General features: G+C 50.8%; 10 protein-coding genes across 17 annotated transcripts in view; 5 read left to right on the top strand and 5 right to left on the bottom strand.

Annotated features, from left to right (window-relative positions):
* Positions 1-114: 114 nt before the first annotated feature.
* PPTG_00669 (hypothetical protein) lies at positions 115-1,105 on the bottom strand (the record flags this gene model as incomplete). The annotated part of the gene is made up of 5 exons (XM_008892105.1): positions 115-343; positions 428-501; positions 581-694; positions 765-932; positions 1,004-1,105. 5 exons carry the CDS (start codon positions 1,103-1,105, stop codon positions 115-117), a joined length of 687 nt encoding a protein of 228 aa, XP_008890353.1.
* Positions 1,106-1,261: 156 nt separating this feature from the next.
* Positions 1,262-2,513, bottom strand: PPTG_00668 (hypothetical protein; the record flags this gene model as incomplete). The annotated part of the gene is made up of 4 exons (XM_008892104.1): positions 1,262-1,342; positions 1,399-1,427; positions 1,501-2,116; positions 2,190-2,513. The coding sequence occupies 4 exons, from the start codon at positions 2,511-2,513 to the stop codon at positions 1,262-1,264; spliced, it is 1,050 nt and encodes a 349-aa protein (XP_008890352.1).
* PPTG_00667 (ADP-ribosylation factor-like protein 2) lies at positions 2,421-3,638 on the top strand. 4 transcript variants are annotated; one of them, XM_008892100.1, is made up of 5 exons: positions 2,421-2,728; positions 2,800-2,910; positions 2,997-3,069; positions 3,144-3,233; positions 3,310-3,638. In XM_008892100.1, the coding sequence occupies exons 1-5, from the start codon at positions 2,664-2,666 to the stop codon at positions 3,529-3,531; spliced, it is 561 nt and encodes a 186-aa protein (XP_008890348.1). In that variant the 5' UTR covers positions 2,421-2,663; the 3' UTR covers positions 3,532-3,638. The 4 variants fall into 4 exon arrangements, with proteins under 4 accessions (XP_008890348.1, XP_008890349.1, XP_008890350.1 ...); XM_008892101.1 differs by having other exon boundaries at positions 2,800-3,069; XM_008892102.1 differs by having other exon boundaries at positions 2,421-2,910.
* A 106-nt stretch (positions 3,639-3,744) lies between these two features.
* On the top strand, positions 3,745-9,949 carry PPTG_00666 (hypothetical protein). Of its 3 annotated transcripts, XM_008892099.1 has the most exons (7): positions 3,758-5,090; positions 5,157-5,423; positions 5,496-6,281; positions 6,350-6,604; positions 6,683-7,528; positions 7,602-9,611; positions 9,676-9,949. In XM_008892099.1, the coding sequence occupies exons 1-6, from the start codon at positions 3,801-3,803 to the stop codon at positions 8,337-8,339; spliced, it is 4,182 nt and encodes a 1,393-aa protein (XP_008890347.1). In that variant the 5' UTR covers positions 3,758-3,800; the 3' UTR covers positions 8,340-9,611; positions 9,676-9,949. The 3 variants fall into 3 exon arrangements, with proteins under 3 accessions (XP_008890345.1, XP_008890346.1, XP_008890347.1); XM_008892097.1 differs by having other exon boundaries at positions 3,745-5,090; positions 7,602-9,949; XM_008892098.1 differs by having other exon boundaries at positions 3,745-5,090; positions 6,683-9,949.
* Positions 8,345-10,582, bottom strand: PPTG_00665 (hypothetical protein). Its single transcript, XM_008892096.1, has 4 exons — positions 10,351-10,582; positions 9,958-10,280; positions 9,786-9,879; positions 8,345-9,712 (listed from the first exon to the last, which is right to left on the bottom strand). Exons 1-4 carry the CDS (start codon positions 10,567-10,569, stop codon positions 8,426-8,428), a joined length of 1,923 nt encoding a protein of 640 aa, XP_008890344.1. The 5' UTR covers positions 10,570-10,582; the 3' UTR covers positions 8,345-8,425.
* Positions 10,583-10,704: 122 nt separating this feature from the next.
* On the top strand, positions 10,705-11,790 carry PPTG_00664. Of its 2 annotated transcripts, XM_008892094.1 has the most exons (5): positions 10,705-10,902; positions 10,963-11,172; positions 11,243-11,290; positions 11,360-11,518; positions 11,590-11,790. In XM_008892094.1, exons 1-5 carry the CDS (start codon positions 10,717-10,719, stop codon positions 11,710-11,712), a joined length of 726 nt encoding a protein of 241 aa, XP_008890342.1. In that variant the 5' UTR covers positions 10,705-10,716; the 3' UTR covers positions 11,713-11,790. The 2 variants fall into 2 exon arrangements, with proteins under 2 accessions (XP_008890342.1, XP_008890343.1); XM_008892095.1 differs by having other exon boundaries at positions 10,705-11,172.
* PPTG_00663 (hypothetical protein) lies at positions 11,757-12,456 on the bottom strand. Its single transcript, XM_008892093.1, has one exon. The coding sequence runs from the start codon at positions 12,377-12,379 to the stop codon at positions 11,888-11,890; it is 492 nt and encodes a 163-aa protein (XP_008890341.1). The 5' UTR covers positions 12,380-12,456; the 3' UTR covers positions 11,757-11,887.
* A 361-nt stretch (positions 12,457-12,817) lies between these two features.
* PPTG_00662 (hypothetical protein) lies at positions 12,818-16,947 on the top strand. The gene has a single exon (XM_008892092.1). The coding sequence runs from the start codon at positions 12,903-12,905 to the stop codon at positions 16,815-16,817; it is 3,915 nt and encodes a 1,304-aa protein (XP_008890340.1). The 5' UTR covers positions 12,818-12,902; the 3' UTR covers positions 16,818-16,947.
* PPTG_00661 lies at positions 16,880-18,731 on the bottom strand. Of its 2 annotated transcripts, XM_008892091.1 has the most exons (5): positions 17,926-18,731; positions 17,607-17,851; positions 17,413-17,535; positions 17,228-17,346; positions 16,880-17,157 (listed from the first exon to the last, which is right to left on the bottom strand). In XM_008892091.1, the coding sequence occupies exons 1-5, from the start codon at positions 18,686-18,688 to the stop codon at positions 16,911-16,913; spliced, it is 1,497 nt and encodes a 498-aa protein (XP_008890339.1). In that variant the 5' UTR covers positions 18,689-18,731; the 3' UTR covers positions 16,880-16,910. The 2 variants fall into 2 exon arrangements, with proteins under 2 accessions (XP_008890339.1, XP_008890338.1); XM_008892090.1 differs by having other exon boundaries at positions 17,228-17,535.
* Positions 18,732-21,173: 2,442 nt separating this feature from the next.
* PPTG_20774 (hypothetical protein) overlaps positions 21,174-22,061 on the top strand; it is a gene marked incomplete at both ends in the record, with an annotated part of 6,231 nt that continues 5,343 nt past the window's right edge. Inside the window, one exon of the mRNA XM_008892972.1 lies at positions 21,174-21,764. Within this exon, the coding sequence (XP_008891220.1) occupies positions 21,174-21,764 (591 nt within the window). The remainder of the gene's footprint in view (positions 21,765-22,061) is intronic.

Genomic DNA, 22,061 nt, shown 5'->3' with positions numbered 1-22,061 from the left:
CAAGTGGTGGCTGCAGATGCTGAAATATATTCCCGGTACTACCGAACGTAACAGAGATCCAACCAAGTCAATAGGATCTCTGTTATGTGTGGCAGGTGTTAAAGAATCCCAGCGCTACGTCGAGTAGGACGCAACTGGAAGGCCGAATTCGTCGGTGGCGCGAGCCGTCCTGCCAGAGTCTAAAGCTCCCGAGGGAGCAGCAGGCAACTCGTGATGCTGAGCGGGCGTAAGGTAGGATGGGGCAGCCTCTGCGTCCTCTCCGAGTGCCTCCTCCTCAGCCCATTCTTCTTCCAGCCCTTCCAGCTCTGCCTCCAGTTCGTCCTCGTCGATTTCGTCACCAATCCTGCAGGTCGATGACAATATCGTGACGTTAGAAACAATTCTGCAAGAGTACACCTGCGCCGGTGCGACTTCCATGTGTGCGTACCCGTAGGAACGACCCATAATCTCTTGAATCTCGTTCATATCCTCCATTAGGTCGGCCATGTCATCTTGCACGTCCTGCATTGTATCAAACCACACAGTACATATAATCGACCCGATAATTAAGCTTCGAATGTCATGACCCTCGTCTACCCACCTCCAGTTCCGAAATGTCGATTTTCTGGGTCTCTGCCTTCAGCTGTACTGCGGCACTCTTCATGGCAGCGACGGTAGAGATCGTGTCTCTTGATGTATCTATGGCAAATGCCGCCTGGAAGACGATAACAAGAATATCAGAAGCAAAGACTAGCCTGGTACAGCACAGCCGTCGGTGATCCCACCTGTTCAATATTAAAAGACTGAGCCTGCAGCTTATCGCGTTGCGCCTCGAACATTTTCTTGCGCTTGAGCGTCTGCATGGCTCGCTGCTTTATCGAGTTGACGGCTGGTCCCCGTGTCTTCTTCATCTGCTCGCGATACTTGCGGAGCTCCTGGTCCAGCTTCTCGATCTGCGCCGACAACAAGTCAGCAACCACTGCGTCTCCTGTGGAACCGAGCGGACAGAGCAACAGTCACGCACCTTCATGTCCAAGTCGGTGACCCGGGCATCCACCTTTCCCCCCACATCGGAGATATTAACGGGTGGCGTCTCGGGTTTCTTCTTGCCGAAAATGCGGTTCATCTTGTAAAATGACAAATTCAACAAGCAACTAGTTTACTAAATGCAAAATTATTATGCTGGAATGATTGTAACCCGACAAAAAATCCACTTGATAGGCAAAACGTGAAAAGCTGCCAATTTGGCAAGACCAAGGTAATTGATTGAGATCGAAGTGCTTTAACGTGGCCCATGTTTACCTCGAAGCATCTTATAAATACCCCCATGCTTTTGCTGGCTGAACGTACGTGGAGGTGACATCTACGCACAAGGTTTCGTGTTAGCGCTGTCGGTATGAAAATATTCTCGTTTCTCACCTTGGACGTGGATGGCGCCGTCGCTATTTCTGTAGGGGATAGTGTCAACCACGGAGTTAACCAAGGCAGCGCTACTAGATAAAACACGGCGACGCAACATACCTTCAGGATTGTGTGCATCTTCTACGAGGACTGGTTCTTGTTTCACGGATGTGTTCTTCAGTAACAACGAGTAGATCCCGCCATGCCTCGCCTTCTTTCGAAATTCCGGCAATGCTGGGAGTGAGGATCTCGTCATTCTTGACGTTGATCTAGTCGGTGCGTAATTTTTTGGGTTTGGTGTAGCAGCTTTGTTCCCAACCGAAGCCGATGAGGCTCGTCGCTCTGGTTTTTGGACGCTCTTGGATTGTACACGACAACGAGAACCTTCTCCTCTTGTGTGTACTTCTTCAGACTGTAAAGAAGTTGGGTCAATATCCCAAGAAAAGCTAATCCCTAGTTGAACTTGCGAAGGTGTATCTGGCAACGCCATAGGAGAAGCTAACCCGTAGTCGTCGTCTGTAGACTGCAGGGTGGGCAGTGGAGGGAACGATGGAATAAACGCCGTCGGCGAGGCAATATTCAGCGACATTGGTTTCCTAGAGGTCGTCACCCCTCTCATCTTGCGTTGGGGGGAATGTTCCGGGACTGCACTTGGGGTGACTTTCACATGTTGCTCATCTTCTTCTTCACCGTTGTTCTGCCACTGTTGGTTCTCGCCGTGTGGGCTCTGCATCGCCTGTGGTAGCAAAAGACCCAATTATATGCAAATAGTTGTTGTAATCAACTCGATGTCAATCATGCGCACTCACCAGGAGCTCCAACGAAACAGAGTTGTCATCAGACTCCATTTTTTCATCCTGCGGTGCAGAAGACGGTAGCTGATTACTGAGTGGCGCTGCGATTGCATTCGCAGGGAGAACCAAATCTAGCTCTAGATCCAAAAGATCTTTCAGTGATGTGGGTGTGCTTGTATCTCTTGTCGCTGTGTCGTCGTCACAGTCTGGAGACGGCTCTTGCTGCAGAGGAAAATAAAATTTTGACGACCGATTGCTAGGCTCCGGTGTGTGCGCATCCTCCTGGTTGCCATCGAGCTTCGTCAGCAGTAAACGGCTGGGTGGAATGGCCTTGGTCATGGGTATCGGGCGGCAACTGCTGTAACCTGCACATGAATATCGTGTCGTTTCGTGCCTCTTCGTAAGGCAAAATTTGCAATACTGAACGGTAAATATTGCAATAACGAGTCGCGATCATTGAGCCACCAGCGACACCAGAGCTAGGCCGCCATGGGACTGCTGAGTATCCTCAAGAAGGTCAAGGAGAAGGAAAAGGAGATCCGCGTCCTCATGCTGTGCGTCCATGCGTCTGACTCGTTGCTTTGTCCGTTTACTGAAACCTGTGCGGCTTGATTTGGCTCACCAGAGGTCTGGACAATGCTGGCAAGACGACGATCCTGAAGAAGTTTATGGGTCAGGATATCACTGAGATCTCACCTACGCTGGGTTTCGACATTCAGACGCTCGAATACAAGGAGTACGTAACATGTGGCAAATTGTTGATGCTGGACCTCTCGATCTCAGCAGTCTAACTGGAATGGCACGCGGCTACTCTTACCGCAGCTTTAAATTAAATGTATGGGACGTCGGTGGTCAGCAGACAATCCGCTCGTACTGGAGAAACTACTTTGAACAGGTTCATGCTCTTACGCGTTGCTCGAGTGTGAAAATCATGCTAAAAATTGTGTGTGTCTGTGGCCGATCCTCCAGACGGATGGCCTCGTGTGGGTGGTGGACAGCGCCGACCGACGGAGGCTTGAGGACTGCAAGCGTGAACTTACAAGTCTGTTGACCCAAGAGGTGCTGCATCTCGCTATTGCCTTCCTCCCTTTATTTGCTTCTCGAAAGCTCATCTGCTACTATAATGCTTTTTTAGAAACTAGCTGGAGCTACGTTGCTGATCTTCGCCAATAAGCAGGATTTACCTGGTGCACTCTCCTCCGCAGAGATCGCAGATGCGTTGGGCTTGCGTTCAGCTCAGTTCTCAACCCGACACTGGAGTATTATTTCCTGTAGCGCCGTCACTGGAGATGGCCTTGTGGACGGCATCGACTGGCTCGTCGGCGATGTAGCTAGCCGTATCTTCCTCATGGAATAGCGCTTAGAAGTCAGAGCTAGAGACTTCAACAACAATTTATCACCGTTGCTAGCATATCGCTCAACATTGCGCTGAATCTGTGCGGCCATCCTATCCTGCAACAACGCATTTTTTTTTTCTCTTCATCATCGTCTCGTCCCTCGAGTGAGTTGAAGTTGCCTTGTGAAATCCAATACCTCCGTTTTCAGATACCATCAGCTCTCGCAGTTCTGTATGCCGCCAGTGTCGAAGCAGTCAAAAGTAAATCCGCCATCATCTTTTCGTCGATCATGGGTCCGTTGGAGGAGAGCGCGGACTCGCCGCTCTCTCTGCCCGAGACCAACAAGGCTCTGGCCTTTGACATGAGTGTGCGTCTGTGGCGCATGGAGGTCGCTCTTGCTGCGCGGAAGCTGCTATCGCTAGGTCATGCCTACGAGGTCCACTACTCACTGCCTCGCAGGCCCTTCCCGAACCTGGAGTTGTCCACACACTTTGGCATCTCGGTGTCAGCTCCCATGAACGCTCACGTGTTCCAAGTGGAGAAGACTGAGGCGCCTCAATATCCAATGGAGTTTGTGGATAAAGTGGCTGGCAGATGCGCTACTCCCATTTATACCATCGAGCCTTATGACTATTTCGTTGGCATGGACGTCCAGGATTTCCTCCTTTGCCCCAGGAAGCTTAAACAGATGCATAAGGACGTAGCAGCTATGGGTACAGAGGTCAGCATCAAGCAGGAGAAGGACAGATCTACCTCAAGGACGGTGGTGCTGCGCTTTATTCGAATGGGGAATGCAGTACAGCCGGATTCGAGACAGGGGCACACCCCAGGACGCATGCTGCGTATGTTAGACGAGATAATAACCCATCACCAACAGCTAGTGAAGCGCTACGATGCAATGATCCAGCAGGATCGATTGGCAGTGCAGCGACTGCACTCAGCTAAAAGGATGTTGATGTACGTCAAGATTATGACTGGCGACGCGCGAAAAACGTTAATGGAGGACAAGACCTTCCAGTTTACCGACAAGTTTCTCATGTGGTACGATGCAATCACAGCCGAAGAAGTGGAGGATTCGGTGGATAAAGATGTCGTCATGGCCGATGAAAAGAGTCTGGAACAACCAGTGGAAAACATGGCCGTGGATATGCTACCTGAACAACCAGAAAACGAGAGTTACAATAGTGATCCTCTTGCTCTGTCAAACACTACTTCAATTCTGCGTCAGAAACGACCACAATCATCTACGTCGGGGGCTCTCGTGAAGAAAAGAGTAACGTTTGCTATGGATTCTGATACGCCGCCGCATATTAGAGCTCCAAAACAAAACTCTACGCGTTCTGAAGCTACAACACCGACCCCGAGCCCTTCTCTCCAGCCTCAGCAGGGACAACAGAGTGATGTTAGCGCTATTGCCAAACCCAGGACCTTCGGTTGTGATGAAGGCCGATCGTATCTTCTGGCATTGGTCAGCCCTAACGTTGACATTGTGTCATCGATTGAAGAGTTGGCTAGTGCTGTTCAAACTGTGTCATTGGTGTCGATGAGCAAGGACTTTACGTTGGCGGCAGGACTTAAGGTGCGCATCGTATTTTATAGTATGATGTTAAGTGCTACAATGTGACTGAGTTTTTTTCTTAACCAGCTTCGACGCGAATTGAAGAAGGCTGGAACTCAGTATATCGCGCGTGTCCGTTTAGGGCACTTATCGTTCGATTGCTCTGGTACAATTGATCGAGATGCCACTTTCGGTGCACTATCAAGGCTGATAAGGGCAGTGAGGGAACATCGAAGATTGTACAGTGAGATGCTGTCGTATTTGAAGACTCGTTTTGGCTTCTGCAAAGAGAATGACACCCGGAAGGTAAACGACGCGACCTTCAGCTATCTTGTCACGAAAAAGATTGTGCGGGTACGTTTGCTTTCATTCCGAGGCATGGATCTGTGAATTTGTGAAGTTTAATATGTTCCTTGCTCTGCACAGTTTCATGAAAAGCCCAGTGGGGATCCTAACAACGTCAGTTATGATGTAGTTGCACACATCCAAGAGTTTCCTCTCATTTGTAGGCGAGGCTCGTCTCTCCCGAGCACAAAAAGCGAAGTTGTCGACGCACTCATGGTGTTTCTGATGGAATTGATCGATCAGTACGAGGAGAGCCAGACGCGGGACCGCGCAGAACAATTTAAGAGTGAATCTGAACCCACAAGTGAAAGTACTCAGCCTCACCAAGATAACGTTTATAATCACGATGAGGAGAATAGGTACGATGAAATGGTTGACGTCCACGAAACTGGTTACGATGGGATGGCCGACGTACACGAATACGCGGGGAGCTTTGAAAATGGTGATAACAGGGTCACAGAGTTACGATCTATGGGTATTTTGAAAAAGCGGCGCTATGCCCCACACGATGAAGAGTGTTATGAAGACGAGCGTGGTGCTCCTCGTCCCCGCTTATCGTATTCAGCCCCAGAACCGCAAGCACCTGCGTATGTACCACCCGATAGAAGTTACGCCGAGCGACAAGATAATGCTGAAGCAGCGGCGAGTCCACCAAGTTTGTTTATGGAGGACCGAAGCGGTTCCGATCCAACTCGTGATGCACCTGCACGGTCTGAAGATGTGGTCGCCAAGGCGAAGTCGGACGTGTATCAAGAGCTGTTAATGCTACTCTTTCGAGATCGAGAAAAGGTTGTTGGAACCATCAGAGCGATTGTGTGGAATCTGGGTGCTAAGACGGAGACAATTAGGCTATCGCCGAGTTTTACAGTAAGCACTCAAGCCTGATCTTCAGACTGTATATTGATTGGTTTATTGTGTGCGCTTATAACTTGTAGATCTGCCGGACCGCCACACAGCAAAATGGTTTTGTTAGGTGCGTACTCACTGCATCTGAAGGCGTGGTCGAGGCTTGTGGAGAAGGGCCGTCTATAGAAGTCGCGAAGGATAAGGCGACTTCGATTCTGATTACTACTCTGGATGGGATGATCAAGACGTGGGAGGCACTACTTGCAACCTATAATGACCGACTGAAGCAAACTCCAACCACTTTGATGGCTGGTAATGAGACTCAAGCGAAGAATCATGACAAGGTAAGACTACGTCCACGGTGGTAACGGTATGATGAAAACCTAATTGTCTGTATTTTCTGTGCACGCACTCTGTTGTAGGTGTCAGCGTCGGAAAAGCTGGTTCCCCCGCTTTCCATGTATTTTATTAAGGTCCGCGACACGCTCGCCATTTCCACGGCATGTTTAAACGCAAAAGATGCGAAGCGTTCTGCCAATGAAAGGTGGCGTGACATTCTGGAATCTCTGAACAAGTTGAAGTCCGCTTCCTCAAATGGAAGCTCCAATACGGCGAGCACTGCAGCAGCATCACAGTCTACGGCGAGGAGTGCATCGGCATCAACTCCACTCAAGAAGACTAATCTCATATTGTGCAGTGACGATGAGATGGATGATGATGATGACTTCGATAACTACTCGGATGGTTACGATGACGATGACTGGGAACCTTCTGGAGTTAAAACGGCAGAAGATGCTCGCGTCGTGTCACAACAGACTATAGCTTTCGAAAATGAGCTGAAAAAGGAATATGACGAACGTTGCGAGAGTAATCTGTCCGATGATGCCAAGTTCCGCGCTGCAATCCGTAGTCTGTTCACTCCTACAGACGACCTTTGCGCTGGAATCAATCGACTTCGGGCATCGCTGAAGTATCGTGGAGCCGAAAACAAAAGAATTGTTCCCAATGTTACAGCGAATATCAGGATGGAGCGTCTTCGAGAAGGCACCTATGAAGTTCATGTCGATGTCAATGATGTCATTCATTTCAAGGCGTCGGAGGTGTCCAAGTCTGATGCTTGCAATGCTGCTGTCGACGGTATGCTAAACAAGCTGAACAGGATTCGGTCGATCTGGGCACAGCTTCTTCACTTCCTGGACGTGAAATCTCTTGCATATGCCTCACCAATCGACTCCTTTCGGGACCTTAAGTTGTCAGGCATCGCCAGTGTATGTAACTCGTGTCCATGTGCTTCCTATTACAGCTCCGAACTAAAAATTTTGTAAATTTATTTTGTTCCAGATCATAACTACAGTGGAGGACCCGCCTCGCACGTCCTTTGCTCGAAACTCTCGCACAACTTCTTGCGCCCATTGCGCTGTACGCGTTGATGACCATGTGCTTTGTCGGGCTACGTGGGATACCGAGGCGGATGCTCGTCGCTTGGCTGAGTGGAGGGCAGCTCAGTTTTTGTTTGATTTGATCGATTGTGGTCTTGATACGAAGCCAAACGACGGAGACGATGAGAAGATTGCGATCGATGGTGAGCTGCCAGTGACCAGGAACGCCGTCGCTTGGTCGTGCCTTTTTGAAATTCAAGACGCGTCCGATACTAAAGGCTTTCACGAGTTTCGTGTCGATGCTTTCTGGTGCCATACGCGCGACGGGATGGCACCCGAACAGTTTCCGGAGAGCCGAAGCATCGTGGCAAAGCAGGATGGAACAGTGGGAATGGAGAGATTGGAGACTGAAGTTCGCAACCTCCACGAATCGGCAATGGCGTTTTTCTACTTGGAGTCCGTGTATGATCACTGGAAGTTTGTGCGACAACTCGTCCGCTATTCGGACAAGCGGAAGCACAACTCTCGAGCACTCGCATTGAAGATTTCGCCTGAATGCCCGTACAACATGTATGTGATCCCACCTGGAGCCTCCATCAATAGCGAACACAACAATTACTGGCCAGAGAAAGCTTTGCCTCGCGTTGGAATTGATCGTAAGAGTGTGGTTGGATTCTTGACGAAGAAGAGAATTGGCTAAAGTCGTGAGGAAACAGAATTGCGGGTAGTTGAATTTTTGTTTTATGTTTGGCTTGAGACGTACAATTATGATCGGTAACAACCTAGTTAGTGATTGTCATCGTCGTCGTCCTTGCCTCTGTCATCGTCCATTCTGTGGTGTTGTCGGAATACTGCGCTGTGCGTTTCCGCGTGGATCATCTCGAGGTACTCAGCATTGTGGATCTCAAACCTACGCTGTCGAATGAGGTGGCCGAAGTCCCCGATGGTTCCTCCGTCATTGAGGTCATGATCAAGAATCAAGTCCATGAGCACATCGCACATCCGACGGACTTCAATATTCGGCGCATCAGCAGCGAGAAGCAAGTCCGGCACAAAGCCAACACCGAAGAGAATCTCTTCAAACGTCTCAGGATGCCGCAGCATGCGATAGAATGCGTAAAGGATCTGCAGTGTGAGCTCGTTGTCGTGCTGTTTCTCCTGGAAGAGAGAGTGGAGTGTGCGCACCAGTCGAGATGATGACAGCAAGGGAGCACACTTTGGCTCCAACGCGAGTGTGCAAATAAACAACACGACTTCCAGGATCATGTCATCTTGTGAAAAGCCCGGGACGAGGAGTTTGTTGAGAAGCGGGATAAGTGAATGTTCTGTTACCAATCTGTCCCAGGAACTCTTTGTCGGAAGATCACTTGGCGTCATGTTCGCTAGCGTTGCCAGAACTTCAATGGAAAAGTCGTGGTTGTCTGTGTTAAGACAGAGTTCGATGAATGGCACCACGAAGGGGGCCCACATGCCTCGATACTTGTACGCCTTATCACTGACGAGATCCTCTTGCAGCGTGTACGACCACAGTGAAATGTTTCGAATCACCTTCATCAGGAGCGGATCGCGGGTGCGAAATACGCGAGAGGCAAGTGCTTCTAGACCACGGTTTTGGCACATGAGCTCGGCATTGCGTGCGTTATGGCTGAGGTTCACGGCCAACGCAGCTAGCTCTTTCGCCACAATATTCTGTGGGAAATTAATCACCAGTTGCATAACAATTGGAATTGCCTCTGTGTAGGTAAACATTGACTTGCATCGATCGTCGATGCTGAGGTGGTAGAGGATTCGAAGGGAAAGCGCCCGAAAAGGAGGCTTCTTGAGTAGCTCCACGAGTTTCGGGATGAGACTGTTTCTCACCAACACTTCGCGAAGATTTGGATCGAACGACAAGTTGAACAGCAACTTGAGTGCTGTTTGGATGGTCTTGTCATGGTTACAGTTGAGATATCGCACTAGCTTTTCCACCACGGTAAGCTCCACCATTGCGTCCTTGTTCTCCTCAAAAATACTCAGCTTCTTGAGAAATGTGATAGTCAGGATTACCAGATCAGGCGCTACACGATCCAGCATCTTCCCCGTTTAAAGCAAAGAAAACATAGCAAATAAGTGCTTGCATCTATAGGACAGAGGACGGACAAAGTACCTTCGTCAAGAAGACCACAATCTTCCGCTTGACCATCTTGCGCTCGGTGTGAATGTCTTCCGCTAGGTTCAGGAGCACACTAAAGCATACATAGCTGCATGACAAGGCAGTGCAATTGTTAGTTAAAAGACCAACAAGAACAGTTAACTTGCTGTCAGACTCGCATCCTCACAGTAGTTGGTCTTGCTTCTTCATGCGCTTTTTGTTGCGCTTCTTCTCGCGGTCGAGTTTTGCTAGTATATCGTCCATCGAGTCGGTATCCCCTGTTGAGATCTCTTTTGCCGCGGCTTCCAGCATCTTTTCCTCTTCGAGGCGTAGTTGGTGGCGCTTGAGCTCGAACTCGACGATCTTGAGCGTGATGGCTCCGATGCGGTAATTAGCCAGCAATGCATGCAGTTGTAGGAAGTTGGAGAAGCACCAGAAGATGCGTATCATTGTAAGCGAGAAGTCATAGCTCTTCTTGTAGTCGTCATTCAACACACGCGACAGCAGGCTCTGTACAAAGGAGCATAGATTAGTACGGTTATCAGTGACTATATTACTCCCTACTTAAAACTCTACGTACCATTAGTGACTCATTCTGCACGAGGGCCTCGATGTTGCCTGCATACTCCGCGAGCTGCAGAATCATCTTAGCACCTTCCAGCTTGGACTCGACGTCATCGTCATAGAGTTTCTCCATGTAAGCGTCCAGCTCATCCGCCTTGGCTGTAATCTTGCGAGGTTTCTCGCTCCTGGTCCCATGGCTGGAGCTGTGGCTGGAGCTCACGCGGGAGCTGCTCATGGCTGTGGTGCTTATTGGAGACTGAGCCTCTGAAAGGAGGAGTTTCAAAGGACGTTGAAGTTTATTGATCTTATTGACCAATCAGAGGTAAGCACGGTTTTGGCGCCAACATATGACAGCTCAAATTTGTATTGGCGGGTATGAGTCATGCTGCTTGCGGTGATCCCGCTGCCAGTGTACAATTTGACTGAAGTGATGAAGATGGCTACATCTCGACTGGTGCAGCGCACAGCGGCGTTCGTGGAGCAACAACTCAAGACCAACGACGCGTCGCACGACTGGCGCCATATCGAGCGTGTCTGGACAGTGGCGAGGACGCTGGCGCAGGAGGAGGTGGGTGTGAAAGGAGATGCCGGTTTGTGCTTGCTGTAACTGATGGGGAATTGTGAGCAGCGCGTGCCTGAAGAGAATTTGGAGATTGTGGACTTGGCAGCGCTGCTCCATGATATTGACGACTGGAAGTACCAGAGTGACAAGGAGAAACCCACGAAGAGAGCAGTGGCCTTCCTGCAGTCGGAGAGCGTGCCGGACGACAAGATTGAACGTGTGATGACCATCATTGACTGCATGGGATTCAAAGAGGAGCTAGAAGGCAAGGGATCGGTAAGTATATTTCTTGCGGCTGCCTAGGCAAATTATGTTTATTGAGACTAACGATATTTTGGCACGTCAGCGTTCGTTTTCTGTCGAGTACGGCTGCGTCCAGGATGCCGATCGACTGGTATGTTGTTGGTCATAAATGTCCTGGTTTTCAAATGCGCGGGTTATCTGACATGCCTTCGGTGTGCAGGATGCAATTGGAGCCATTGGAATTGCACGCTGTTTCACGTACGGAGGACACAAACTGCGACCGCTATACGACCCGGACGTTCCCCCGATCGACAGCATGACTAAAGAGCAGTACATGGATCCGAACCGCCCCAACACTACCATTAATCATTTCTACGAGGTACGCATTCATCGGCAATTGCCGACTACGTACTTACTGCTGACATTTTGTGGGGTTTATCCTGCCTACAGAAATTATTGAAGCTCCGTGGTATGATGAAAACTAACGCCGGAAAGCGTCTGGCGGAAGAGCGCCACGCCTTTATGGAGACGTTCCTGGACCAATTCCACAAGGAAATCAGCGGCCGAGGGTAGACCTACTAGAGCAGACATTCTGGACAGCTAGATAAAAACAAAAGTAGACCACGATTGTCAACCAGTTTTGCCTTTTACCACAACACATTGACTGCTTTGCATTAATTTGCAACGCAATTCTTAATGCCCTTCCTCTCTTTTTTTTCTTCAGGAGCGCTACACGCCAGTCTGCCCTTTATCCAGGGGGCCAACCCAACTTACGTCCTCCAAGGAGATGAAGATGCAGGTGGAAGACTGACTGGCAGCCGTCCTCTCCGTCGTTGATGACCATGCGGAAACCCTTGTCCAAGTTCTGCTGCTTAGCGACCAGCTTGGCTGCGTAGAGCAGATGGCCCAGGATGGCTTCGTGGCGCTCCTCGGCATGCGAGAGCTGGGTAAGTCCATCGCGCTTCTTGGGAATAAGCAGAATGTGCACGGGCGCCTGCGGGTTCACATCGTGAAATGCCAGACACTGCTCGTCCTCATACGCGATCTTGGCGGGGATTTGCCCGTTGATGATCTTGTCGAAGATGGTCTCACCCACGGCAGTGGCAGCGCCCGAGGCGGCCGCGGCATCAGCCTTGGCACGTTCGTCGGAGCTCATGGAGCGGAGACCGAAGGAGGCTAGTGGGCGACGTGACAGCGAAGGTCCCAACGCCAGGAAGCTACGGCGAACAGCTAGCAGCATATCACTATCGATATTATAGTATCTTGGTACTGATATCAATACTAAATGAGAAGGAAATCAAAACTACTATTTATTTGATACCCATCAAATGCGGACAAGATCAGGCGACCCGATCTCAAGCCACAGCAAATGCAAATTCTCGTGGAAGCCCATGCTCGACGAGTACAGCTCGGACACTGGGTTGTCACCAATGCATGCATTAATAGCAGGTCGTGCTGGATTTTAATGCTCATGGCAACACCTTTATCAACGTCAGGGCAGCACTTACGTTCGATCGGCTTTTCGGTGTGTAATTTTTTCTCCAAATACGCATGAAATAAGAAAGAACATATTCATGCTCTTCGAAAGGTTTGCGGAAATCTTACTAATCCTAAGTTATAAACCATAAAAATGGCAACTTCAATCCTCTGTATTTGCATTCTGGCCTCACCGGCTCATCGTTTGCGCACCACACATTGCAACGCACTTGCATTTTCGCAACTAGCCCCGGAGCGCAAGCAGCAGCAAGATTTCCGTCCACAGCATGGGCAGCAGCGACATCGTCGAGCCGGCACAGCCGGAGCAGCAGCAGGAAGAGACCGTGGCTATGGAGGAAGCGACTTTCAGTGTGCTTGTGGCGCCTCCCGCTGGTAAGAGCGGCCAACCTGTGCGTTTGGAGAGTGTTAGCCTTTCGGACACCGTCGTAGCACTTCGCCAGCTCATTGGTGAGTTTCCAGCGCTTGCATGCTACACGTGCTACCACTTGGAGGCAAAGAGCCTTACGGATGACAGCTGGCTGCCGCTTAATGATTTCGTGGAGCTCAGCGAGTACGAGAATGTGACGGATGGTGTCACGCTGCGCATGGTGCTGGACAAGTACGACGCCCGCAAGGCGCGTGCTCAAGTGCGTCGCTTCCGTGATGTGCTGAGCAACCCCCCGATTCCTCAATCTGCCGTGGAACCCGAGGCCCAACCGGAGACTGCCGACAAGGTGGAGGAACCTGCAGAGGGCGAGGAGGTGGACGAGAAGAAGCTCAAGGAGATCTCGGAACAACAGCTCAAGCGTCTGCGTGAGATTCACCACAAGCTCGAGGGCATCGAGATCCCCGTTGTACCGGAGCTCTCGGAGTTCTACTCGTTCCCTGGTGCCACCCCTACGGTGAAGGAGGAAACGGAGCAGACGGAAATGCCTGCTAAGGGTAAGAAGGGGAAGAAGGGAAAGAAGAACCAACACAAGCAAAAGCAACAGCAGCAAAACGAGACCAGCCAGCAGAAGGAGCACGAGCAGCAGCCGGATGCTAAGCTCCCTGCTTGCGTCAAGAGCATCGTGTTTTCGGGCTACAACCCGCCTCCAGGACCGCGCAAGCTGGCGGGCGACCTGCTCTACCTGGAAGTGGTCATTGCTGGTGACAACACACGCTACCACATCACGTCGCACGTCAACGGATTCTTCGTCAACCGCTCGACGGCCACCAAGTTCGACCCGCGTCCACACAAGACTGCTCCAGCCCACTCGCACCTGCTGGTGGACGTATTGAGCAATGCGTCGCCAAAGTTCAGGGAGTCATACGCTGCTCTCCTTACCAAGGCTGCGTCTCTGGCCAAGGAGGGACCTTCTTCGATTGAATGGATGGTGGCTGCTGGTTCCAACCTGGGCGGTAAGCTCCCGTGGAACACGCCTGTGACTACAGCGACGGAGGAGCACAGTTACGACCTGAACCGCGCTGAGGACGAGCTTTGCACCACTTATGGCATGGACGAGCGTGGTGTGTTGCGCGACTGGAACGAAGAGTACCAATGCTGTCGTGAATTGCCGAAGAATACAATCAAGGAGGAGATTGTGCGTGCTCGTGTCATGTACAAGATCGTGACGGAGTTTGTGGAGGCTGCGACGCAGGGTGCAGTGGCTATTGTGGAGGGGAACATTCCTCCTATTAATCCCATGGACGACAAGAGTGCTCACGTCTATGTGTTTAACAACATCTTCTTCTCGGTGTCCATTGATGGTAAGTCTACTAAGGATGCTGCTGGAGGCGAGGAGAATGCCTACTCCGCTGCCAATCGCGACCTGCAGGGCGTCAAGGCATTTAATGAAGCGGATGTCAAGGGTCTGCACACTCTGGCCACGACCGTCGTGGACTACCTTGGTGTTCGTGTCATCGCCCAGAGTCTTATCCCGGGAATCCTGATGGGAGACGCTGCCTCGAAGCTTGTGTACGGCTCGGTGGACCACGGAAAGACCATTGCGGCCAACAGCAAGATGCACGAGCTCATGCTTGAAGCAGGCAAGAAGCTGCACATTGCTGAGCGTAGTATTAAACCCCTTGGTAAGAGTGAAGAAGACTTGGCTGCTGAGAAGGAGCAGGAAGCTTTAGGCATTGCTCCTGTGAGTGGTGGTGAGGCCAGCACTGACGTTGCAACCATTTGCGGTGCCGTAGAGGCCAAGGGAATCCAAGGCTCGGACGGACGTCTGTACGTCTTGGATCTCGTCCGCATTACTCCGAAGGACTGGACATTCTACAAGCAACGTGATGCTGCTCTGAAGAACACGGGGGAAAAGAAGGATTCTGCTCCTGAAGAGGACGGGCTATGCTTCACGCGTAACGACGAGGGCTATGCTGCTCTGTTGCGACCGGAACTGGTTCAGCTGTACTCGCTCTGGAAGGAAAACCAGGCCCGCCGTGCCAACCGCGAGGCCCGTAAGGCAGCAAAGGACGCTAAGAAGGCTGAGGAGGAGAAAGAGAAGCAACAGAATAGTACTGAAGATGATGGCGAGAAGAAGGACGATGCTGCTACCGAGAAGGAGACTGAAGAGACCGAAGAAGAAGAGGAGGAGGAGGAAGAGATCCCACCGGTGCTGCTCAACCCGAACGTCTTCATGGACTATGCGGCTTCCACTGATGCGAAGCAGCTCGAGGCTGATGAGGCAGCCGCGAAGGACGCTGCGGAGTATATGCAGCGTATCGTTGTACCGGCGTTTGTTGCTGATGTGCGTCGCGGTGCTATCGCTCCAGCTGATGGCTACGCTCTCACGCAGTTGATGCACTCTTGCGGTATCAACATGCGTTACCTGGGTCGTTTGGCCTCGCTTGCCAAAAAGCTGGAGGCCATTAGCGGTATTTCCAAGTACTTGCTGGAGATGTTGGAGGTGGAGATGATTGCGCGTGTTTCGAAGCACATCCTGGCTGATGTCTTGAACTCCAACGACTCGATTCGTGCGGCCCCTGGAACGGCAATTGTGAAGCTCCTCAATGGCATTCTTGGATCCATCTCGGCTGCTGCTGCGGACAGGACCGACGAGGCCAATGGCACCGATGCTACCACAACGGCCTCACTGGATGCCAATACGCTGTGGACGCGCATTGACAAGGAGATTAAGGCCCGATTTGACTACAAGTTGACTCTGTGGGGTCCTGGCCGTGACGAATCTCGTGGCGAGGATGCTGCCTTCCCTGCTGGCCGTGTCAACAAATCGGTCATGCTGCGACGTCTGTGCCAGCGTCTGGGTCTGCGAGTTGTGAGCCGTAACTACGAGTTCTCGTCATCGTCGCCGATCAGCCTGGATGACATCACTGGTGTCGTGCCTGTCGTCAAGACCTCCTTGCCTGCACACCCGTTGGCTCAGGCGAAGCAGCTCCTCGAACGTGGTCGCATGCACTTGAGCCAGGGCGCTCTGTCGAATGCGTACGAGTTCCTTCAAGAGTCATCGTCTCTGCTCTTCCAGGTGTGTGGTGCAGCCCACGAGGATGCAGCACTCTGCAGCTCGTCGCTCGCTACTGTGCTCTACCACGCTGGTGACGTCGCCGGGGCTATTACACAGCAACAACGAGCGTTGGCACTGTACACGCAGCTCCAGGGTATCGATTACCACGACACGGCTTACGCGCACGCGAACTTGGCGTTGTTCTTACACGCGAACGCCCAGACGGACCTGGCAGTGCCGCACATCCGCCGCGCGATTTACCTGCTGGAGTTCTGCTGCGGCCCTCACTTCCCTGAGATTAGCTCGCTCTACTTCAAAATGGGTATGATGTGCCAGGATGTGGGGCAGATTACGTTGGCACTCATGTGCCACCGCGAGTCTCTTCGTCGTGGTGAGTTTGACCGCAACCAGGCGGCTAACGTTCTCCACCAAATGGCTTTAGCGTGCAGTCTAGCTGGTGGCTACCGTGAGGCTCTGATGTACGAGAAGAAGGTGTACTCGCTCATGAAGGAGGCGTTCGGAGACGAGGACCCACGAGTAATTGAGTCGGCCAAGTTCATGGCCAAGTTCACGGAGAAGGCCGTCGAGGGTGCAAAGGGCCGTCGGGAAGTGGACGCTGCTGAAGCCGCTGATGCGATTGCCAACGAACTGCTCGGTGAGCTTGAATTCAAGACCCAGTCGGGACAAGATGCTGGATCGCCGCCTGCGACCAAGAAGAAAAACCGCAAGTCCAAGAACAGTGGAAAAAAGCACTAAACATGCCCCAGCGAAGTTGTGGTGTCTACAGGAAAAGCAAGGAGCAATAGGAAACAAACAGATAGCACATCAGGAAACAGATTTATAGACAGTCTACTTGTTCTCGAGTGCCGAACTCTGTTCTACTTGATTCTTGACTGGAGGTGATTGTTTGCTCAGTTTCGCTCGCCACTCATGAATTGTCTTCCGTAGTTTCGTGACGAGTAAGTCCACTTCGTCATGCCGCATGCCCAACGCACAGGCAAAGGTAACGTACGCCACAGGAAATCCGTCATAATGCGCTCCAAAGGATGGAAACTCGTGTCCAGCAATCGTTTTGTGGTCGAGACACGACACAACTCTGAAAATGCAGGCACTCAAAGTCAGATGATCTGTAACGCTGTCGGCTACTACAGTCGTTGCAAGCTTACCGTGCACCAGACACCCCACGTGAAAAGAGCATAGCGCCAAGTAACGTCAGCCGTCGTGATCTTTCTTGCTTGTCCATCACTTCCGAGCAGAAACTCCCCAGAGTCAGCGCAAAAGAGATCTGAGAGGTGGGTAAGACGATGAGAATGAGCAGCGGATCAATCCCCTTCACTTGCCGAATGCTTACCTCGTTGTTGGAGACATGCAGCACACGCTCACCCTTCTCAATTGCAAGCGCGTCCAGCTTCTCGCGCATGTAAGTTGCGAGTTGCTTGCGTTCTTCAAGTAGTCGTCGATATCCACTCTTCCCCTAGCATGTAACGAGGTGATCACTATTAGATACTTCAAGATTAGGAGGTTTTGGTGCTTGTTACAACAAACCATTTGGAGTATCGTAATGAAGAAGTCCAGAGTAGGTGTAGCGCTGGCTCGACCAGGGTAGTATTTTGCCACGCGGTCAACAATATCACGAGATGCCGAACAAACAATGGCTCCGCCTACAGGCACCATGAAATTCTTGTCGAGACTCTGCACCACGGCGTCCACACGCCCAGTTCTCATAGCTAATTCTACTTGATGAACACACTTGGATGCCTGGACACCATAAGCGTTATTGATCACATGGGCTTCACCAATAACAGCCGCAACACCTCGTCACTTCCAGTAAGGTAGCAAAATTCATGACAACCCCGCTTCTTACCAATGTTTCGCTCTTGACAAAGCTCAGCAATCTCCTTCACGCTATCATAGGCCCTCGGCGCAAAGCAACTTGTGGTGCTCATCACAGCCAAAATGCTATCACTCCCGTATTGATCCATCAGTGCTGCCATCCCTACCAAGTCTGTTTTCAAGTACCCGCTAGGACTCTCATCTTCCTCCTTTACCAAAGTATTTGCCAGTATTAGCGGCGTTAATCCGGCCGCCAAGATGGATTTGAAGCAGGACTTTTGGTCGATACGAGGCCATACGACGTAGCGTGCATTGGGTTTTGACACTTTCAGCTGCAATAGCACCAGCATAAGCGACATACCAGTTGCCACAGGCAGTACCAACGCCGCTTGTACCGCCCGCATACCTGCGAGACGCAGCACGTCCTTGGCTAGAGCGTTAGCCACCTGCACCATGAGCGACGACCCGGCAGCTTTAGGCTGTACCGCCGCCACGTCGCCTGATCTACCTATACCATGTGCCAAGTGAAAATGACGACGCGCCACTAATGGAGAGAAGACGCGTGCCTCGCGCTCGCCGGCGCCTGCGCTACCCAGAAAGTTGTTGCTGTCCATGGCCGAAAGCGTTTGCAGCAGCAGCTCCACGCTGGCATCGTCCCAGCCTTTGTCCGGAAGGCGACGCTGTGCGAGCAAAGTCGTCACCTGTTTCTCGCGCGAGCGGAGCGCATCGAGACCTTGTTGCACATACGTGACCGGCACGAACTGCTCCGCTAGCGCCGCACTTGTCGAATTCATTAAGATTCAATCCCGTCGTTCTATTATTTTTCTGGGTTTAGCATTAAACCATTGTTTAATTGGGGCAAAGCCTATAATCAAACGAACACTTATTACTCTGATTTAACGAGGTGTGTACTCTTTTTACAGGGTATTTCATGCATGTATAGGAAACGGGTTAGGGGAGACTTTTATCATCTCACTCTCTAGGGCGATTTCGATCAAAATTTACCTCCTTCTAAAGACATTCAAGTATTGGTGTCCGACGGTTCAAACAGCAAAACAATAATTTTCCCTACCTATACAAGTCTAAAGTGAGGTCAAATTTTTATAGAACAGACGAGAGGTCAGTGTTAGTCGAAATCGTCTTTCCAGACGTCAAAACATAATTTTCCACGTCGTAATCGAACCAATGTGCAACGTACACACCACAACTGTATCCACCACAACCGTATCCACCACGCTGTTTCCACGCCTGATACAGACGGATTTCTGGTCTAAAGGCTGGGTCAATCAGGGTCATGTACACCAACTCCAAATGGTTTCTGTTGCCGCTTCATAGCTCTCATTGTGGAAGGGGTCGTAACCCATACCGCTCACCTCCTGACGTCGAAATTTGCTCCACACCAGTGCGCAATAACGATCTTACCGTGGGTGAGGCACACGATCACCGTGTCCGCTTGGCACTTGCTAAAAATGAAGTGCTTGGTATCTTAAACTACTTTCCTCGCTACACCTCGATCATCTCATCTTTGTCGACTTCCTCGTCATCACCTTCTTCGCCCTTTCCCTCTTCGTATTCCGCGCTTGGACCGCGTTGCTCTTGGTTGCCGTCCTCCAGCCGCGCACATTAGGCCTTTTCGAATTCGCTGACTTCCTCGATGAGACCAGGGCTCACAGGGGATATCGCTTACAAGCTGCCTTGGAGCACATCGTGGTAGAACTTTACCCATGAATTTTCCTCAGCTCGTAGAGGGCACCAACACGGAAGCGATGTTTCACCAGCGACCGTACCTTCGGGTCTCACACAGTGACCTTGATACACGAGCTTCCCTGGGGGAGATGGCCTTTCGCTCCAGCCACCGTAGGGGTTGCATGAACCCGTCAATGAGGGTGAGGCGGGTTCCGCGATTGTTGGGCCCTCTGCTGCTTAAAAACCGAAAAGTACACTGACCCCCCGGCAACTTGGTCCTTGCAAAATTACGCATATCCTTCGTGGAAACGATTACGTTGGCTTCATTTTCCGTCACTTGCTGGCGAAGTTCATCTTCGACAGCTCCGCGGCAACATTTTCGCTGCCGGAAATGATGCGCGCCATCGTAGAGAACTAGAGTAGATTGAGTGCGGTTGCCGTCAGATTGATATTTGAAGCTTTGCCAAATCCACGCAGGGCTAGTGGGTTTTGTAGTTGCAGAATTTGACGAAGGAATTGGGGACCCGGGTGATGGGAATTCTGTTTTTTTGAAGTTTTTTTTTATTTTTCTTAACAATCTTAACATCTTTTTAGAACTACCACGCCGTAATCGCACATATGACTAACGACGATCTGTTGTATAAAAATGACAGGAATCCTCGCACTGCTACAGACTTAACCCAATGTAGAGGCCTACAGGAATCCTCGCACTGCTACAGGCTTAACCCAATGTAGAGGCCTACCGTACGACCGAGACCACCCGCTAGCTCATTGCTTCAGACGAAAAGGAGTGATCAAGAGAAAACACATTCAGAAACACACCACCGTGCTCCAATCGTGTCGGTCGAGCACGCAATATACCCTGCAATATGGCGTTGTCTCGACTTAGTTCGTCAATTAAACCCTTTAATTGCAGCAATAAATGTTCAGTGTTCTCTCAGACCATCATCCATATGCCTTTTGCATGCTCTCCTTGTTGTCTAGAACCCTTGCATCCATCTTGTCCGCAATTCCATTGATTTTGCAGCGCCAAACATCAGTTTTCTTAATTTCACGTTCTGACTGGATTAGGGGCGGGTTATTACCTTTTTACGGGCGGGTTGGTAAAAACAATGGTATATTCCAAAACATGGATGAATGGCTCACATGGAGTTCATCATCTCACCTTGATCGGGTGCTGAGGATCGTTCCTTAAAAGCTAACGAACAATTCATCTCACTCTTGCTTTTACTTCAAACCCAAGACTTCTCCTCCCTCATCTTTTACTCATGGTCTTCTTCTCCGCTTGGAGGCCTGCTGCCACAGGTGACGAACCTCCTGTCCAGCTGGTCGTTCGGCGCGGTGGACGCCCTCACGATCCAGTTTGGGATCAAGTACTCTTCGAAGACGGCATCGTTTTGTGCTTGAAGTGTGAAAAAAATCATTCACACTTTGGGGAAGACCCACGTCGAACGAGTTCGCTATCACTTCGAGAAGAAATGCATCAAGCGCCTCAAGACTCCGCTCATCACGTCGGCATTTAGGGCTACATTGTCACCCGCCAAGATTCGCGAGTTCCAACTGCGCATTGCCTTATGGTTTTACACCACCGGCATGGCCTTCAAGAAGGTGGAGCACAAGACACTCGTCACTGCCTTGCAAGTTTTGACGCCTTCTGCTATCCTGCCAAACCGTCAGCAGTTGGCCACTTCGTTGCTTGATGCAAGCTACGAAGACTTCCGCTCACGCCTAATGCTAAAGGTGAAGGGCAAGAAGGTCACTCTGACGACCGACGGGTGTACCGACGTAAATGGCAAAGCCGTCATCAACTACGTCTTGCTCACAGAGGATACAACGGTTTTCCTAGAATTTGTCTACACAGGTTCTGAGTCGCACGAGACTCCCTATCTTGCCTCTAACACATTACGTGTCATGGAGCAGCTTGACTTTGTCAGCATCGCGGCTGTTGTGACCGACAACACTGCCACCAATCAGCCGGTTTGGTCGACGCTTCAGCAGAAGAAGCCCATGGTCTTCTTCCACGGCTGCATTTCCCATGCGCTTAATCTGGTAGTGAAGGATCTGGTTGATCGGCTCCCATGGCTAGGACAGCTCGCAGCAAATTGCCGAAAGCTCGTTCACTTCTTGAAGAAGCGCCAGCAGCTGTGGTTTGAACTGAGGCGTCTTCAATCCATGGAGGGAAAGGTGAGTTTGGTGCTGCCAGCGTGTAATGGGCTCACTACGTGCCCACTACTTCGGCTTACACGTTAGCGCACGTGTACGAGGAAGCGTAATTTGCTTAAACTTAGATTAACTATACTTACATCTCGTAATTATAGATTTACTTAAATAAGAAAGCAAAAGCCGATTTACCGTAAAAATAATAACTGTTATTTATGTTTTGTGTTTGGGTTTCCTCCTAAAGTGATATTCTAAATGAAAGGTATTTGCCAACGAGTGGTTGGCAGAATCCTGCTAAGCTAATTGGTTGAAAGAGATCGC

Source organism: Phytophthora parasitica (genome assembly GCF_000247585.1).
Source record: "Phytophthora parasitica INRA-310 unplaced genomic scaffold supercont2.1, whole genome shotgun sequence".
In the NCBI taxonomy this organism is placed as follows: Eukaryota; Oomycota; class Peronosporomycetes; order Peronosporales; family Peronosporaceae; genus Phytophthora; species Phytophthora nicotianae.
This window is presented reverse-complemented; position numbering and strand designations above follow the sequence as displayed.